Source organism: Corvus brachyrhynchos, unplaced genomic scaffold (assembly GCF_000691975.1).
Source record: "Corvus brachyrhynchos isolate BGI_N302 unplaced genomic scaffold, ASM69197v1 scaffold94, whole genome shotgun sequence".
NCBI classification, from domain to species: domain Eukaryota; kingdom Metazoa; phylum Chordata; class Aves; order Passeriformes; family Corvidae; genus Corvus; species Corvus brachyrhynchos.
The window spans coordinates 6646231-6664100 of record NW_008238330.1 but is presented as its reverse complement, the minus strand read 5'-3'; the positions used below and the strand labels follow the sequence as shown (position 1 = coordinate 6664100).

Here is a 17870-nt window from a genome sequence, read left to right as displayed (position 1 = left end):
AATGCCGAGGTCTATAAATATCCACAAACACATACATGTGTTATTTTCACTTTCAGTACAGTTAGCCCTCTTACTTTCACCTGTAGCTACTTACAAAAAGACACATTTTGCAATAACTGAAAATATTTCACATACACTGATCAGAACAAGAATAAATAAAACCCCAAAACACATCTTCATCAATGAACTCGAAAATTTAGATGACAACAACTGGTCTAATCCTGTCTGTCAGCTGTTTGTGGTTTATGAGCAATGGGTGACATTTCAGGAAGCAGACAGAGCTGGCTTGCAGTAGCAGTTCCTCAGCAGTGCTTCTCTGCAAAGTCCAGGAGTCACACGGAGCGAGGCGAGTGTCCTGCTATGCTGCTGGAGGGTGGCTGGGTAAGTGCTGCAAAGGTCCTCAGCAGAGGTACTAAAGTACTGGAGACAGACCAGGAGGAGGGAGATATTATTAAACTCAAATGAGAAGGCTGCAGATCTGGATGGAGCTTAACGTTTCCTGGTGGGAGGTAAGATTACAGCAGAACTGGGGGGAAACATGGCAGGAGAGAAATTAAAAGTTAGAAGCTGGGTTCTTAGTCCACTGCAGCAGTTGTGAATGACATATTTTATGAAATCAGTGGAAGTAAAGTAGTAGTTTAAAGCATATTTTGGGAATCAGCATTGCAGAAGGGGATGCTGGTCTCCTTTTACAACAGCATCCACACTTTCATAATACTTTCTGAAATTTATTAAAAGACAAGAAGAAAGTGTTATCGGTTTTGCCAATCAATCTTTGAACAAAGAATAAGGAGGAAATTTCCATAATGATTCTACTGGCTTCCTCATTGGCTCTGATACTCTTTCATGATGAGTAAATTTTTCAGAATCAGCTCAGATACTGATCATCTCAAGTCACCCTCATAAAAGGTTGCCAGATCTGCCTTCGCTTTGGCACTTTTAGACACTGCCCCTGATGCTCTCAGGCACTCATATAGCTCAGCAATGAAATGAAAACTCATCATGGGCCGCAGCAGCAAGAGCCCAGCCAGCAGGTCAAGGACTACAGCTGTCAAGACAGGGTGTAATTATTCCACTCCATTTACTACCTGTTAGACCACACCTGGGATGTGGTATCCAGATTCTGTCTTCCTTGTCCAAGACAGACACTGAAAAATTCAGAGTAGCATAATTTAGCATAATTTCCCCTGCTGGAAATATTCAAGGCTCAGTTTGATGGGACCCTGGACACTTCATTCTATAGCCCTGCTTTCAACAGGAGGTTTGGCAGTAAAATCTCTCGAGGTCCCTGCCAGCCTGGATGTTTTTAAGCTTCAACAGTCACGATCGACACAGAGTGGGATATGCGCATTACTTTCTGCGAAGTCACGCAGGTATCAAAACTAGCTCTGGAGCAGCTAACCGAAGTACTGAAGCCTCTAAGCCTGGAAAACATGGATAAATCTGATGAGGGTGTGTCACTTCAACACAGATTTATCACCAACTACCTATTTAAAGCTAGCTTAGATATTTCTACACAGCATTGTGTTCTGAAATGCACACATACCTCAGGCTCACATGGCAACATGCAGATCTTCTATATCCAATGCTGTACAGAAAGACTCCATGAATTCTACTGTTTAACCCCTAAAAAAGCCATGTGCAGGCTGCTTCGGAATCTAAAACAAGAAAATCCAGGGAAAAGATACCTCAGAAAAAGCATGATATAATGCTAGAACCTCTCACCAGTTTAATGAACTTCTTCCAAACCTAGATGAGATCTCTGTTGCACAGCTGAAATTAAGTTCATATGAGGATAATATTAGGTGTGGGAATGGAATGAGGTCAGATACCCATTAACATGGATAGAGGAAACAATCTGAAAATTAAGTGGAGATAGCTTTTGATGAAGAATTCATTATTGTATTGTCAGCTCACTGAACAGAGTGAAAGCTTACGTCTTAAGTGAAAATAAGGGGGAAAGAGTTTTAGCCAAAATAAGAGACATAAGGGAAATCTGGAGTGGATACAGAATAGACATTGCTTTATCTGCACTTACTGTGCTAAAGGTACTTAGTAGTGAATGGTGAGCTCTCTCACCATAAGGGCTGTAGAAATCATTGAATCACTTTCATTGATGATCCTGATTTGATGGTGCAGAGAGAAAAAGGGAGCAGTGGAAATTGCTGCTCATTGAGCTGATGCTTCTCATTTTCATCTCAGTTGCACAATTAAACACATTAACTGTGTGCTTTATTTTCTTAAACTCCTCAAATTCTTACCATTACTGATATCAACAGGAGAGCTATTTTGGTGAAATCTTTTCTGTGAAGATGTATTTGAATTAGTGCTTAATGTACTGGCTTGAGAACCAGAAGCAATGGGGCTAAAGAGGTAGGATACTATGGCCAATCTAACCCATCCTGCTGAGAAGATAAAGGTCAGGTTGCTGCCCTACTGTTGCTGTTTTGCTTTGGGACCAGAGCTCATATCTGCACAGGTGCCCACCACGTCAGGCACCCACCAAAGCCTCTCTATCACTCCCCTCTGCAACTGATCAGGGGAGGGAAAATATAAAAAATGGTTCATGGGTTGAGATAAGGACCAGGAGAGATGACTCACCAAATACAGTCATGAGCAGAACAGACTCAGCTTAGGCATATTAACTGAATTTATTACTAAAAAAATCAGCAGGATAATTCTTCTTAGCTCTACTTTATTCCCCATTCCAGTGGCACAAGGGGATGGGGAATGGGGGTATGGTCATTTCATGCCACATTGTTTCTTCCCCTGCACCAATGTGAGGTCTCTCCCTGGGGGATAGTACTCTGTTAATTTCTCCAGTGTGAGTCCACCCCATGGGAAACAGTTCTTCACAAACTGCTGCAATGTAGGTCACTCTTCCCTGGGGTGCAGTCCTTCAAGGACAGCCTGCTCCAGCATGGGTTCCCCATGGGGTCACAAGTCCTAGCAGGAACTTGTGGGCTCCTCTCTCCATGGGTCTGCAGATCCCTGCCAGAACCTGTTCCAGCACAGGCCTCCCACAAGTTCACAGCCTCTTTCTGGCTTTGATCTGCTCTGGCACGGGTCTCCTCCATGGGCAGCAGGTGGATCTCTGCATCTTCATGATCCTCCATGGGCTGCAGGGGGATAGCTGCTTCACCATGGACTTCACCATGGGCTGCAGAGGAATCTCAGCTCTGGTGCATGGAGCAGCTCCTCCCCCTCCTTCTCCATGGACCTTGCTGTCTGCAGAGCTGTCCTTGTCGCATGTTCCCACCCTGCTCTTTTCTTCCTTCTTCTTCTTCTTCTTCTCCTTCTGTTCTTCTTCTTCTTCTTCTTCTGCTCTTCTTCTTCTTCTTCTTCTTCTTCTGTTCTTCTTCTTCTGCTCTTCTTCTTCTTCTTCTTCTTCTTCTGTTCTTCTTCTTCTGCTCTTCTTCTTCTTCTTCTTCTTCTTCTGTTCTTCTTCTTCTGCTCTTCTTCTTCTTCTTCTTCTTCTTCTTCTTCTTCTTCTTCTACTACAACTACTACTACTACTACTACTACTACTACTACTACTACTTCTTCAGTATTTTATCACAGAGGCATTATCATCATTTCCAACTGGCCCAGTCTTGGCCAGTGGCACATCCATCCTGGAGCTGACTGGCATTGGCTCTGACAGACTTGGAGGAAGCTTCTGGCAGCTCCTCACAGAAGCCACCCCTGTAGCCTCTCCCACTACCAAAACCTGGCCTTACAAACCTAACGCACCAGGGTGTCTCCTACACAATTCATTTTGTACCAGCTTACGTTGGTGCTGTTTGGGTCTTCTCTCCACCACGCTTCACTGACTCCATGTGGATTTTACTAGATTTTTTTTTTTAAATCTGTACATCTGTCATGTAGGGCTCATAGTATCATAGAGGAATTTCCTGTCCGTCAGTCTTCACCTAAGGCTTCATTAGAGCTACAGTGAATAATGACACAAAATACTGGGCTCTTATGCTTTTCAGTGATAAAGAAGATGTACAGAGCATTAAACAGCCTGGATGAAATGAAAAGAAGGAGGTTAGAAAGGGAAGCTATTTCATAACATTGTTTTCTGTTCTGTTTTTCTTCAGAGAGGTCTAAAGATCAACCAAGTACAGGGGCCCAGTGCAACACCACAGCAGGACAGGGCACTCCAAAACTGAATAAGAATATTTGGACTGGCAAAACATCATTAAGGCCACAAGCAGCATGGCCCAAGATTTTCTGTGGACTCCTGTGCCAATGAAATGGGGAGAAGCTAGGGGAAAGCATATTAGGTGGAGAGTGGGACAAAGGGAAGGTGTGGGTATTCCTCCACAGCCCAGAACAGCAATACTTACCATAAGTGTTTCTACACCTATGGCTGGGCTGTCTAGCTGCTTTCTTAAATATTTCAACTGAACTTCAAATAGGCAAAAGTTTTTAAAAATGCATTGGTACTGAGATTATTGACAACAGAATTGGCTTCACAGTTTGGCACAGAAGATCTTACTTTAATACAGTTTCTTATCATTTGTTCAGAATGGAAACCTCCAGATTTAACTGCAAAATGAATCATTTCAGCCCAAACAATTTGATGTAACAGAGCACTTGCATGCACGCAGAGCCTCACTCTAATATGCAGAGTGTAGCTGTGCTCATTAAGGAAAGGCTCTTGCAAACCAGTGTCATTTTAGAATGCAGTGTGGAAAAATTCCCTTGCAGTAAGTTCCTCCTTTCTGACATAACAGGAGGAACCTGAATTCCTCTCTAACCCAACTGTAGCAAAAACATTATGTATTTAATTGTGTTTATGCTAAGGTAGCATTCATTATCAATTAGTGTTGGCAGCAAGCTTTGCTTTCTGTACTGCTCTTAGGCAGACACTCTTATACTAATGCAGGGAGGTTTGTTCCTCAGATAACACATTATAGCATATTAAGTTTCATAAATATCTGTATGCGTATATTCAGCAGAAAAGTGATCTTTAGTAAAATTATTTTTTCCATGCACCTGATGATAGAGTTTGCATTACCTCTGCAGTGAGAAATCAGATTAAATAAGCAATCTGGGAATAAAACAGTATTAGTAGTTGCATTACACATTTTGAAGGTGAGTAGCAACAGACTTGTGCTGAAATCCTTTTAAAAAATATATCCTTCCTTACAACACACTGCCTACCCCAGCAGGCAATTAGGGAGGTTAGTACCAAGTTCAAACAAATTTTAGGATGAGCACTGTCTTTTCAAGGAGAAGGGAAGGATTTTTTCTTCTCAGAAAGGCATATATGCTTAGAGAATTGGCGTGGTGCTGCATATATTATTTCTTTCTCTGCAGTCTAATGTCATCTTTATGGTAGGAGTAATACATCTCCTTGTCAATCAGGTCCCCTTCCATTTTTCTTCACCCTGGTGAGAACAAGCTCCCAAAGTGAGTGAATTGCTGTGCTGGATTCCTGATGAAAGGCACATCCCCTGAAAAACCTACTGGCTTGCAACAGATATGAACTAGTAAAATTCTTCAAAGAAAGGTAATATTAAAGTTGGTGATAGACTGCTAGAAGGGTGCAGTTGTTAAATGTAAGTAATACACTTTCTCAAAAAGTCCACTTAGGCTTGAGGCTGAGCAGATACTTTTTGTATGCAGTTCTGTTTCCTCCTCCTACCCTTGGTGACAACCACTGAGGCCAAAGCAGAGTCTGGTAGAAAAGAGAAGAATGTATGGTGAAAGTTGGGCAAAAAATTAGCAAAGCGCTAATAACACTATAACAAATAGTGTTCTTAGCATTAGAACAATTGGTTTCTAGATCTGGGATCTCTCCCGCACTATCAAAGAAGAAATACTGCAGATTTTGATGTGGACTTAGGTTTTGATTTGTTTTCAGTACTCTTCTGAAAGATCTGGATTCTGGTAAGACCTGAACAGAAATTTGAGGGGTTTTTATTGATATGCTATACTTCAACATGGTGCAATTTTGGCATTTCCACTCACAAGGTAGTGAGACATACTGAAGGGGAAACAGACTTTATCCATACCACTTTGCCTCAGGTATGTTTAAGCAAATTTGAGTAATAATACCCAAGGATAGTAATTTGCAAAGTGGATATTTTTTTCCCCTAAATCAGGAAAAGAAACTAGGAGGAGGCCTCCAGATGTATTTCTATTTTTCAGAGGAGCTTGAATTTATGTCTCTGCTATGCAAAGGTGTGTGAAACAAGGAATTGCAAGTCACATTTTACTCCCTGTATTTTTCCAAAATGTTCTTTCAGATATGTCACAGGCAGTATTTCTCACTCATAGGACACCTTGCACTGCCTGGGTGACAGCCACAAATCACAACTGATCCAGAACCCAGACAGAATCATTTTAAGAAACCTATAATCTGTAAAATGTTTTTGGCTGATATCGATACTGAATGTCTTTCGTTTCGTAGATAATTAATATCTTTCTATTCAGGTGCTTGAAAGAGTAAGGCACACTAGAAATATGAGTCAAAAATAGGATTTTGTTGGTAACAGCTATAAGTTGGTCACTCGAATGACATACTGCCTTTCAGCTCTTCATATTAGCAGCTGATCTTTTACTTAATAAGAAACAGCAAATAGCCTGTCACAATCGAAACTTAATAACTGATCAGCCAGTCTTACATACTAGGCCCAGGACCACAGCTGGCACTAGGAGGGACTCTGAGCAGATCAAAAAGCAGGCTTTTTGTAAGGAGCACAAATTATTATGAATGATGCCCTCCCTGACTTTATGTAGCCCACATCAGTTCAGTGTTGTCAGGGCCATCACTCAAGCTTTACCCACAACTAACTAACAGTTGGGTTACCTGCAGTGAATTTACGGTCTCCAGGTGGATCTTATGTTTTGCTTTCTGCCATTTACGTAAGTGAAGGAGAAGACTATTTTTCTAGAAGACCCAACCACCATGCTTGCATAGCTCCATATAGTCCCCTTCTGAATTAGCACTCCAAATCCTTGAGTCCTGGCACAATAAATGTAGACAAACAAAACACCTGTGTTGCCATGGTTATTCTGTGTACAACTCTAAGTTTGGAACAGCTGAAAAATCACTGACAGCATGTATTAAGCCTGAGCAATAAAGGGCATAGTTCTCTTTCCTCAAGGACCTTTCACACAATCGAGAGTAGAGGTACCTTGTTGCTAATCAGTCTCAGGACAAGTAGTCCCTGAAATCTGGCCCAGACTCTCACCTATTATTAAACAACCTTGGCCCTTGAAACTGTTGCTGTAATGCAAACTCAAAGTAGGTGGTGGTGGAATCCACATGATACAACAGCACTATGAAAAGACATTATCACACTTCTAGATTTTTAGGGTATTGCTAAAACTACCAGCAATTACCCAGAACTTCTAAAATACATGCATTTCTAGTATTTGTGTTTAAAACCAGTGATGCTCTAAAATAATCACATTCTGCCACCAGCTCAGTACATTACAGTTGAAAATATAAACATACCAGTCTGGAATCATTATACATGCTTTTGGTAAATCATGGGCAAAATTGCCTCAATTTAGCAGGGAAAATTAATTGCAATGATTTATATTAAGCACTCTATGCCTATCTAGATCTTGATGCTAACTACAAATTAGAGACCAACAAAGGTAATGAGGCTGTCTGTCCCAGATCATACTCTGGTGTTTCACTATTTGGTTTAATCCTGGATTAAAGGACTGAAGATTTGCAAACTGCAAACATATGGAAAGAAGTCAACCTGAAAAACTCTAATTCATTTTGACTGCTTGAGAAAAACAACATTGTTATTTATCAACAAGATTATATAACTTGTATGTTATGTAATTATTATATTTCATCAAAAATATATATCCATATTCAACATTAAAACATTACTTATGTTTTAACTTATGTTTAATTATATATTAACTTATTATATGTATCAAAAATGTTGTATCATTTAAAAACCCACATACAGATGCTACCTGAAGGTCTTAAAGGTACCTTAGCTTTCTCTCCACTGGAATGCATTCATTCTAGAGCAAGACCTAGAGGAAGCCAAGACAAAATTACTAACGTGAGAAGGCACATGTCTTGATTTAAGGATATCTTAGCTTTAGTTCTGGCTTTGCCATGAAGTTTTCAGATTTTTAGCTGTATGCCTTTCAACAGAGCTTTGAGACCAGGTTGCAGAAAGGTACTAGAGAAGAGCACAGCACTACTATTATGATCACCTTTTAATATTATCTAAACAGTTCTTTAGCTGTCAGCAACTGTTAAAATTGCAAAATACAAGAAGACAATTTCCATCACGTACCAGTCTGTTGTGAAGTAGCACTGAACAGGACTTCCCTTGTGCTTTTTTAACCAAATGTGAAGCAACAGGATGCAGTCAGTTAAAATGTTCTCACGTGGGATTACATTTAAAAGTTGTATGCCTATACTGTTGCTTTCAAAACTAGTATACTCAAATATAATCATGAGTTCTAACAGAAACATGTTAAGCCCACAGGAGGGCAAAACTGACCTTGCACAGACTCCTTACAGAGACTCAGTCCCACAGTAAAATATCATTTACCATGCATATACCTCACAGCAACCATCATTGCTCAATGAGCCTTTGATACTGGCATGGCTAATAATTTTTTAATTGAATCTCCTAGTTTTCCCCTGCTAGCACTGTACAGCTGTAGCGATGGCATCATGCTTCAAGATCCAGATACTGAGCTAAAACCTTGGCAGAAAGCAGAGATGAGAAATCGTGCTGGGCTGTAGAGTGAGCTTTATTTCATCCCTCACACTTAGGTGTCTCTGACCACATCCAAACCACACTTAGTTACAGTCTAGATCATATTTTGCTCTTGTCCTGCCCTGTTTTCTCAAAACATTCTTTCAAATCATCCCCTCCACTCTGGGGAACAACCTTTCCAAACATGTGTCTTTGTGAACTGTGAGGCTCACATCTGTGTGTATAGTTTGTCATTTTAGGCAGTAGTATAAAGTACTGATAAGAAATGGGAGGATTTGAAGACCTCTAATGGCTAAGAAGTAGCTGCAAGGTAAAGGATGCTGTGATGCAACTAAAATTCTTCCCAAGGTTGTGTGCTCATGGGCAGCCCTACCTTCACACAGCACAGCCTCAAGGTTATTGTTTTGTCATAAGCTCAAAGAAGGAAGTAAGGCAATGACTCTTAAAAGTATCAGGTCTTTTGCTTTTTGTTCTTAGAGCTGACATAGAATGAAGATCGAAGTAAACAACACTTGAAGAGCAGAGAGAAATTCTAATCTGTAAGTATACACAGAATGAAAAAAAAAGCCTTGGTTAGCAAAGTTTTTAAAAGAATGCTTGCAAGTTTGGGGGGGGAAGCATTCAGCGATCTGTTTGTTTTATTTTTAACCCATTTTCTGCACAAATGATTTTTCATTGTGTTTTGTAATTTCCTAGTAAAGGACATTATTGTTTCATTCTTTTCCATATTGCTACCCTGTAGTTTTACACTGTCTTCTAAAATTGGGAGGCAGTGCATTTTGCTTTCATCCATCTTTGTGTGTGTGTTTGATATCACCCAGTCTCTGTAAGGACCAGAAGGTTTGTTCTCTCTGTTATGATACAGATAAGGAGGTAAATAATGACTTTTAGGAACACTTCATGGTTTCAATTTTTTTTGTGTAAAAATAGTGACAATCTCAAGTGAAAGAGGACTAACTCAACATGCTTTTCCATCCCATTTGTTCTTCAATGGACTGAACTGAAACCACAAAATACCGGTATAATGTTGACACAGCCTGCAAGACATGAGCCATTGAGCTGCTGAATGAGTTAGGGGAATCATGAAAAGTTGTTTGAAAAAAGTCAATGTCTAAATGTAAAAACACACTTGCTATTTAATATTATTTTATTTGTAATGTTTTCCATTAAGCAGGTTCTTATACCTCAAGCTTCAGGTGTGTGTGGTTATGTTGAAATAAAAAGAACTGCAATTACTCTAGTGGCTTAGCCTACATTACCATAACACAGCATGGAATTAGAACAAAATGAAATGCAATTACAATGCCCTCAACAGAAAACATCTTTGAGACTAAATGAGGACTCTATGAAACAAATGGAGATTTTAAACAGACTTTTGTTAAAAAATATTTGTATTTTGCACTGCCTCCAGCCTAGTCTAGTTCAGTGCAGAAGTGTCAGTTCTGACAAACACTCATTTTTCAATTTATTAAGTCTGTTGAAAATAGAAATCTTTCATTTGAATGGAACTTTTTTCTCCTCCAAATTCAAATGAAACTTCTCAGTTGGGTGCATGCAGGCAGCAAATGCTTCTTCTGCAGAACCCAACTGTCACAAGACATGAAAATCAGTGTGAAGCCTGCCAGTCTCTCAGCAGACGTGTATGGGGGGATAAATTTTGCAAACACTTGTTATACAGAGTAGAGCTCACTGTTTGACAGAGATTGTAAGAGTGTCATCATTTCTGACAAATGAGGTGGGGTTTTTAATAAGTTGATATAATGTTGATGTAACATAATGGTGACTCATGGACCTGGTTGGGAAAATAGCATACAATGAAGGGAACAAGCCAGTGACAGGCTGATCTGGATTGCTAAATCAGGCTCAAACTAGCAATAAGCATTTTACTCCTGCCAAATGCAAAGTTGTTCATCTAAAAACAAGTTCAAGAATAATGGCAGTTCACTGAGAAGCCACAGGTATGTCTGGAATCAAAGCAGAAGTATCTTCTGTCTCATATCAGAGACAGGGGAAGTCAAAATTTGACGAAAGGTTTTTAAATCTAAAGACAAAGCCAGAAGCACATAAAATGCCTGGAATCTGAGATTGTACAAATTCTGTCCAGAAGTATGGTTAATCTTTTTTTCTTTCTTAGGTTGTTGGGGTTTTTTTAAAGTAGTAACACAGATAACAGTAAGATAAAAGAGAAACAAGTTCCTGAAGGTTGTAATGAATATTTTTGAGTTGGAAAATTTTGACAGAGTTCAAATTGTTTTCATAAACTATAGAATCACACAATAGTTTGGGATGAAAGAGGCCTTCACGATCATCTAGTTCCAACAGCCCTGCTATGGGCAGGGACACCTCCCACTAGACCAGGCTGCTCAAAGCCCCATCCAACCTGGTCTTGAACACAGACAGGGACTGATCATTATGACTTTTTCTGTCCTGAAGAGAGCAGTCCAGGAAAGTCTTGCAGACTGTGCTGCACAGGCAGTCACATGAAATGAGTGTGATGGCAGTATCCACACTGACAACTGACAAACCTTGAATGCACAAGAATCTTTTTGCTGACCATATTTCTGGAAGAAACCAGCCTCTGGCCTGTTGGCAATCTACCTCCTTTGTCAGACTGAAACAGCTATTTTTGCAACTGTCCCCCAGCCCTTGGCACCAGCGGCTGCTGTGGCATCCAAATGAAGTGGTGTCCACCGTTGCCTCATGGCTGCTCAAGGCTCCTGTCCAGCAGAAGTTCAACCGAGTCATGAGAGGCTTAGCACAGAGGAAGACCAAACCTGGCTCCAAGACTGGAGCAATATCACTGAACTGGCAGCTGCTGGAGGGGGTGGGAAGGCACAGGAACAAGACCAGCCGTGTCGTGTAAGGTCCACGTTAATTCTTTTTCCACATGCCTCCTGCTAAATTCTGGCAAGAGGACTTGTTAGTTGCATTTCAGGTCAGTAGGTTATAGGACTGTGAATGTCAGCACGATAGGTAATCTCATTTCACCAGAAAGCAGCATTTCCTCTGTGAAACATACCCTGTGTTATGCTGTACTCTGTATTCATCACGCAATGATATTTCAGTGGGGTGCCTGTACTACTGGGGAGCTGATAATCTCCTATCACAGCTGCTAGTAACTTTTTTTTGGAAGATTAATGAAAATTACAACTCCTGCAGAATCTTACTATGTAGGGATTTAACGATGACTGCAAAATTCTGCAGAAACCTGCATTTCTGTTGCCTATTTGCAGACAAAAATAGGTCTCTTGCTGCCCCCTTCATCGGAATGTCTAAGGAAAATATCAGTTACCTGACTTCTTCTTATCTGTTCTTATTGCCTTCAGTTCAAGTTTCACTGCTGGGCTCCAAAGGGTGACAACAAGGGGTTCTTCCTCTCCAACTGCAGCCACACTTCCAGTGTGCTACCCTTCCCATTATGACACTTTTAAAATATTTAAACTCTAAATACGCATTTTAAATCAAAACAGTGTGATAATTCCACTTTTCAGAGACATCTTTTCAAACACGAATTTTAACAACCTGGAGAAACTGATGAAGAGCTATTGCTAATCCCTTCTGACTTGCCTGTTTGTGAGGATGAAATGCAGTGTCTCAGAAACAAGAACAGAACTGGCAGGAACTTGCACCATTTCTGATGCAAGAGCTGCAGTGTGCCAATCTGCAGTGACTTTGATGAAAAGCTCCTTCACTGAAACCCATTGTAATTCTCTTAATGTACTGGAATTAGTTGTCCACATAACTCTGAAATGCAAGATCAAACAGAAAAGGTCAGTAATGTCAGTTTGAGATATGGCACTTATACTGATTATAATAAGATATCTGAAGTCTTGGATGCATTGGGAAAGTTAGAGAATAACTTTTCAATGTATGAAGAGATCTGGATTACTGTAAGGGTAAGTGCTTAGAAATATTGCTAAGAAACAACACAAACCACCTGAGGTGCATAACAGATATTCATTCCCCACTATGAGCAAAATCAGTTTATAAAATTGTTATAAGCATTTCTTCTTTTCCATAAAGTGAGTGAACTGCTAAAAAACTTTTCCCCTTCCCAACTTTTGGCAGTTTGTACTACCTAAAAAAATGAAAATAAAGCTGAAACACTATTCATACTAAAAGACTGAGGAACTACTTTCTGAAGCAAAAAGCATTTGAGTATTAAATGAAAAATCACAAAAACTCAGCTGGGAGAAAACCCCCTCTTATGTTGTGGGATTCACTGGTGAAATGGATGACTTACCAGAGCCAGTTTTAAATTACAGTTCAGGTAGCAGTAGCAGTATAACTGGGATAGTACAAAGCCCAGCACTGTTCAGTTTTCCTCATTTCTTTTCTGTAACTGTAGTGTGAACATCCTCTGGACATTTTTATAGATGTAAAAGTGCTTCAGGATAACATCCTACCTGAACTCTTCCCCTCCTATATGATCTTGTAGTACTTAAAATCATAACAGAAGTTGCCTTTAGATTGATAAGAATTATTTTTAATCTCTCTTTTAGAGAGCAGTATATTAAAAATGTATAGCATACTTATTAAACTTGCTAATTCTGTTCGGGCCAGGCAGGATGATTTACACTCCCCCAGGATGTCCTTTCCTAATGTTTTCTAACAGCCCATTTTATAACACCCAGTTACTGCATGTAAGATATGAAATGGCCCTGAGCACGAGGATTGTACTGCCCACACTACTCTGCCTGGCAGGATCTAAGGAGGATTTTCATGGGGTCTGGGTATCCATGGTGTTTAATCCCTTGCTCAGAGAAACTGTCCATGGAGAAGAAGTTGACTGTAATGTGTGCAAAACTCAGCTCTCTATAACAAACAAAAATTTGTGGCTTAGATAGAACAATATATGGTTGTTATCTGGGCCTGGGAAGAACAGATTTGTGTTGCAAATAAACAAATTGATGAATAAGTAGCAGAATTCAAAAAATATCTCTGATCTTCACTGTAAAAGCATGCAGATGCTCAGAAGAGAGGAGAACTGATAACACAGCACAAAAACACCACAATAATGTAATTTCTCTGAGGATCATTTCTCCCCACATATTATTGATTCATGCTTGTTTTTAGGGGTATGATTGGAAATGTCTTAAGGACTAGAGCAGCTATCTTCCCAGCTTTCTCATACATTTTTCTCAAGGCTGGAGGATGTTTGGATAAAAGTACAGGCTACAGCTACTGATACCATCTGTGAGGTTTCAGGATTATTCCTTGAGCAAGAGCCAGGTGGGAAGCCCTTCAGGCTTTTTAGGTAGGCCCTCTCATTCCTACCTTATCTTAGACTTTCTGTATTCTTCCATTTCTAGAATATGTACCAGGAAGATCTCAGGAACGTGACTGAAGGGACCAGGAACAGCAGTGACTCCTCTTCTGCCTTTGTACACACCAGTACCATGAGTGCCGTACTGGTTACTGTCTATTCGGTGGCCTTTGCTGGAGGTGGAATTGGGTCCATCATGATGGCGTTTGTGCTGCTTAAGATGAACAGTCTGTCTGTGACCACGACTGCCATCATTAACCTGGTTGTTGTGCACTGCCTCCTCCTCTTCACGGTGCCCTTCCGCCTCCACTATTATGTGAAAAAGAAGTGGGTATTTGATATGCCATTTTGCAAAATGGTGAGTGCCATGGTGCACATCCACATGTACCTGACCTTCCTATTTTATGTGATCACACTGGTGATCCGGTGGCTCATCTTCTTTCAGTGGAAGGACAAGGTGGAGTTTTACAGGAAGCTGCACGCCATTGTGGCAAGCGCTGCTGTGTGGGTCTTTGCCATGGTCTTTGGGTTGCCGCTCTTGTACTTTGAGTACGGACGCTCAGGCTTATACAATAATACAACATGCTTCAAGTTCCACAAAGAACTACAGCAGGAGAGTGTGAAGGCCCTGAACTACACCATAATTGTGGCTGTTGCTCTCATTTCTTGTGTCCTCTTAGGCTTGCAGATTTTCATCCTGGTAAAAGTGGCAAGAAAATTTTCCACCTCCCTGTGTTCACACCAAGAGTTCTGGGCCCAGGTAAAAAACTTGATTTTCATCTGGGTGATCATAATTTGGTTCCTTCCCTACCACCTGTTTAGGGCCTACTACATACAGCATGTGAGTGATTTTGACCAGTTAGAAAGCTACAATGAGGTTTTCCTAAGCCTGACAGCTCTGAGCTGTCTCGACCTGCTGTCATTCGTGCTCAGTGGAAGCCGCTTCTTCATGCAAAGTGTGGGGATGCTCCACAGGAGGTCGCCTTGCTGCTAACATCAGCCTCCTGCAGTGTGTGCAGGACCTGGGATAGGACAGTGATGGAAAGACATGGCAAACTTCCTCCTCAGCAAGTGACGGTGTGCCCTGGAAACAGTACAACACACTTGCACAGGGCTCTGCACATCAGCTTCCTGAAGTAATGGAACAAACTGCCTCCAGTGTCTCAGCTGGCAAATGGGAAGGTGACCTCAGCAAGTTCCTCATGGTGCTACCCAGTGAGTTGTGGATGGACCTGGAGAAAAGGGAAGAAAGGCCATAGGCTCTTCTGTCTTACTGTTTTTACATCAGGGTTTGTGAAGTCAAAGGCACTAAGAGGAGACTTGAGAATTGCAATGTAGAAACACAAAGAGAGAAGCAGGTTTTTATGGACTAAGGTACAGATTTTTGAAATTTAAAGATCTGTATCATTTTCCCATATATTTCTTATTTATTCCCCACAAGCTCTCATAAAATAACAGGGAAGATATGGTTCTTCCTGAGTAGAACAACTTTCTTCTTTACTGTAAAGAGAAGCATAACTTTCTAAGTGAATTGAACAATTAAACCACCCATTTAAAACTAAACCAGTGATAGATAGTTATTTCTTAAAATATTTTCTCAAAATCATTTTTTGAGATGGTATCACTGCAGCAGAAAAGAATTTTGTTATCTTTCTCACATTATGAAAATATGTCTAAAAAAATTATACATTGTTACTGAAATGGACTTTTCAAGTTCAAACAAAAGCCAGTATTATTATTCACAGAATTGTGCAATTAAAAAATATTTTACCATGAGAACAATTTTATTTAGATCATTCAGACAGAAGTTGCCTTCTCTTCAAAAGGCAAGTATTTTGGGTATCCAAGGTTACAAGGCTTTCTCTTTTTTTGTCTTATGTTGATTTTGTGCAAAGTTTATAACTAGTTACAGTGTCTTTAGCTTGAAATCAATTCTATAAATTTTGTACCCTGTACTGGTAGAAAGAATGAAAATACTACTGCTTGGATTGGAGGGATGGAAAAAGCTAATAGACCCAGGGTAGCTAAAAAGCTTATTATATCTCAGTGAGGCATTGTCAGTTGCTGTCTCTGAAGACAGAATTAAATTCCACTAAAAGAGATGGAAAATTCAGTAAAATATTTCTGTGAAAGACATTCAGGCTTTCATAGCTCAGCTGCTTTACACCTACCCCACCCCCCCCAAAAAATATAAATCTCCGACTGCTCTAATTCAAGACACCAATGGCTAATATATCTTTCTTCTTCTTGTCATCTGCATAAGGTCACATTTTTTCATCCAGAGTTAGTGGGATAATAATTTAATCATTTAACTAATTAGAGGTTATCAGCTGATCAATTTCCATGACAGTCTCTCCTCATGATGCTGTTGAAATGCACCTTTTCGCACTTTTGAACCTTTCCATTCCTTTCTGCCTCACCTTCAGCATCTCTTGCACATCAGACAGCAATAAAATAACAATTGGTTGATCTTGTTGTACCTGTGCAATCTCATTGCTTTTGGTCCCACCAAGATGGTTACTTTATAGGATCCCATCTCTTCTATAGTCTTTCTACCTTGTCTTCCTTCTTGCTTCAAGGTCCTTTATATCTGTCAGCATGTTTGATCATAAAAAGGTATTTTCAGGTCAGAGTATGAGTCATGCTGTATCACACCAAAAGTTGGAAATCACATGAAGGTCATAACACAAGTGAAATGTAGGGCAGCTCTCATGGCTCACCCTTGGCAAACATCCTGGACCACATCTGTTAAGAAAGAAATGTGAGAGCTTGCAGTGTGTGTGGATTTGAGAAAAATCTGTCCAAGAAGGTGTTTGTTCCCAAGGGATCACAGTAAAAAGGACGACAACTACCAGTCAGATTCAACAGTAGCTGAGGAACTACAGACTCAAAACACGTAAGGAGTCAACTTGAATGTGTAGTTCACTACTAGTTAACTGTGTGTCATTAAGAAAGCAATAAATTGCTGTGATCTAGATTTATTTTAAAGCCACACAAACAAATCATTTTTCTCCTTGTGGTGGGAGAGGATGGAAATTGGCTCCAAAATTTTGTTTCCTCCCATAGCAACGTGGTTGGTCAAAGAAAATGCCTTGCATGCATTCTGTAGGCACTGCATAGCTTTGTAACATTATATCATAACCCTTCTACTATAATAAAGTTATTAACAAACAAAATGACTATGTGCTGAAAAAGTAAAGCAAGTTCCTCCTACAAAAATGCACATAAATTAAAAGTATTTTGTATCCAAGTCTGGAATGAAACATAAAACATGTTTTTACAAACAGTACTTTCTGACCATACAGCCCAACTAATCTTGTTCATCCATGTGTTAAAATCACAAGTCATTTACTTCTTGTAAAAATGCACACTTTCACAGTAGCCTGCACCACAGCATGACAAAAAACAGTACTGGCTTTTTTCCTCAAATAAAAATTGATGCTAATGATGTTAATACTAACTCAGCATGATAATAAGCAAATTAGGGGTCATAATTCCATTATTTAAGTTGGTGATATTATCCAGCATCAAGTCACGGGACTGTCTATGCAAACTTTATGTCTACCACTTGTCTTGCTTTGTGAGAGTCAGTGTCTGGCAGAGAAAGCCTTCCCTTGCCTTGAGAGAATGAAGTTTCTCTTAACTCTGCCAGGAATTGACCACTATTAAGGAAGGGGAACTTCCAGTTACCATCATCTGCTTGGTCAGAGGCACCACGGTCCTGAAGGAGACCCTTATTTTGCTGACTGGATGACAGAGGATAGTTCGAGGCTAGGAGACAACCATGAACACAAACACAGTATTACAGGACATAGAAGGGATAGGATCTGAAGAATATGACTGGGAATGAGGAGAACAGAGCAGAATATCAGCATATTTCTGCCACACACCAACAAGGCAAGGCG

At 40.1% G+C, this 17870-nt stretch overlaps 1 protein-coding gene across 7 annotated transcripts; it reads left to right on the top strand.

Moving 5' to 3' along the window:
* The first annotated feature begins 295 nt into the window (after positions 1-295).
* Positions 296-17141, top strand: LOC103615770 (probable G-protein coupled receptor 141). 7 transcript variants are annotated; one of them, XM_017734437.1, is made up of 5 exons: positions 308-381; positions 5356-5500; positions 9177-9238; positions 12191-12469; positions 14012-17141. In XM_017734437.1, exons 4-5 carry the CDS (start codon positions 12449-12451, stop codon positions 14957-14959), a joined length of 969 nt encoding a protein of 322 aa, XP_017589926.1. In that variant the 5' UTR covers positions 308-381; positions 5356-5500; positions 9177-9238; positions 12191-12448; the 3' UTR covers positions 14960-17141. The 7 variants fall into 7 exon arrangements, with proteins under 7 accessions (XP_017589929.1, XP_017589931.1, XP_017589926.1 ...); XM_017734435.1 differs by having other exon boundaries at positions 12026-12469; XM_017734436.1 differs by lacking the exon at positions 308-381 and adding an exon at positions 388-509 and having other exon boundaries at positions 12026-12469.
* The last annotated feature ends 729 nt before the right edge of the window (positions 17142-17870 follow it).